The 1450-nt window shown below is 58.6% G+C and overlaps 1 protein-coding gene across 1 annotated transcript in view; it reads left to right on the forward strand.

Annotated features, from left to right (window-relative positions):
* Positions 1-1450, forward strand: part of FKBP10 (FK506 binding protein 10, 65 kDa) — a 4572-nt gene that overhangs the window by 187 nt on the left and 2935 nt on the right. Inside the window, 1 exon segment of the mRNA XM_010179667.1 lies at positions 1260-1429. Within this exon segment, the coding sequence (XP_010177969.1) occupies positions 1260-1429 (170 nt within the window).

Raw genomic sequence — 1450 nt, forward strand, 5'->3', positions numbered from 1 at the left:
GACTCCAGGTACAGCCCTCAGCACTTTTCTGCATGCAGCAGCGGCCAGGCATGAGCTGTGGGAGGGGGTCCCTGCATGTCCCCCTCCCCAGCCACCTGCGTGTCACCCATTGCATCCCTGCGGGCAGCGAGATGAGGAGCGGGCAGTAGCTCTCACCCCAAGGGGGGGCTTTTGGTGGGTGCCTCCAGTGAGTGTTGGGGTTGAACTCCACACGGTGTCACCTCCTGCATGGCCCCCAGTGCAGCCCCCCAGTCCCCAGGCTGCAGCCCCTGCCCTGTCCCCTTTCCAGCAGCCCCTGCTTGGTGTGTGCACACCCCCAGCCCTGGGGTGCAGCAGAGAGGCCCATCTTGGGCACGGGCAGGATTTGGCCCCAGGTAAAATATTTTGTCCCAGCAACGTGTCTCTGCATGCGCTGCTCAGTGCTGGGAGCGCTTTGAAACGTGGCAGTGGCCAAAGCTGCTCATTACCAAAGAGGCTTTGCTCCTCCAGTTGCAGCTTCCCTTGGTCTCCGCATCGATCCTGCCCCACTCGTGCTGGCTGTGCATCACTTTGTGTCAGTGCAGACCCTGATTTGCACCATTGCAAGCAGGGGGCAAATCAGGAACACAGCAAAAAAAAAAAAACCAGAAAAAAACTGATTTGTCCCACACAGGAACGAGAACTTTGTATCTGGGCATTTTTCAGAGCCCTGGAAAGCAAAGGGATTCTGTTCTGGTTAAATGTCTCATCTTTTGTGAGCATGAATGAGGAGAAAGGAACGGAGCCGTGTGCTGCTGCGCGTCCCAGGGGCATGGGGAGCCCGGGGACATTCACAGCTGAAATCCGTCCTTGTCCTGACAACTGCAGCGCGCTGCCAGGGGAGAGCATCCGCTGCACAGTGACAGGGATGAGGGATCTGAATTTACCTGAAATGGCCCCAGCTGCTCCTTGGAGTATTTTAAGATTTTAAAAATAAAAACAAATTTGCAGTTTAAAAACGAGGCCTGGAATGTCGTCTTTCCTCCTCGCTGCATAAAGCCTCAAATGTGCCATATGCAAAGTGATTTGGGAGCAGCAGAAAGGTCAGGAGCTGTCGGCATCCAGCCCAGATCATGCAATGAGACCTGGGGAAGGTGCGGGTGGCTTTGGTCCCAACTGACAGCATCGGTGGCGGGCAGGTCCCCGGGAGCCCCGCGCTGTCCCTTGGTGTTCACAGGATTCATGGTTTGGCTCCGGATCTGCCCAGAGCCCTTGGTGCTGGCACTGAGCAGCCCCAGCGCTGATGGCTCTGTCCCTTCACCCAGCTACGACCGAGGGGCCACCGTGGCCGGCGTGGTGGGCGTGGGGCGGCTGATCACCGGCATGGACCGCGGGCTGCAGGGCATGTGTGTCAATGAGCGGCGTCACCTCATCGTGCCCCCCCACCTGGGCTATGGCAGCATCGGCGTGGGTAAGGGGCATGGCGGGGGGG

Source organism: Mesitornis unicolor, unplaced genomic scaffold (genome assembly GCF_000695765.1).
Source record: "Mesitornis unicolor isolate BGI_N332 unplaced genomic scaffold, ASM69576v1 scaffold30782, whole genome shotgun sequence".
NCBI classification, from domain to species: Eukaryota; Metazoa; Chordata; class Aves; order Mesitornithiformes; family Mesitornithidae; genus Mesitornis; species Mesitornis unicolor.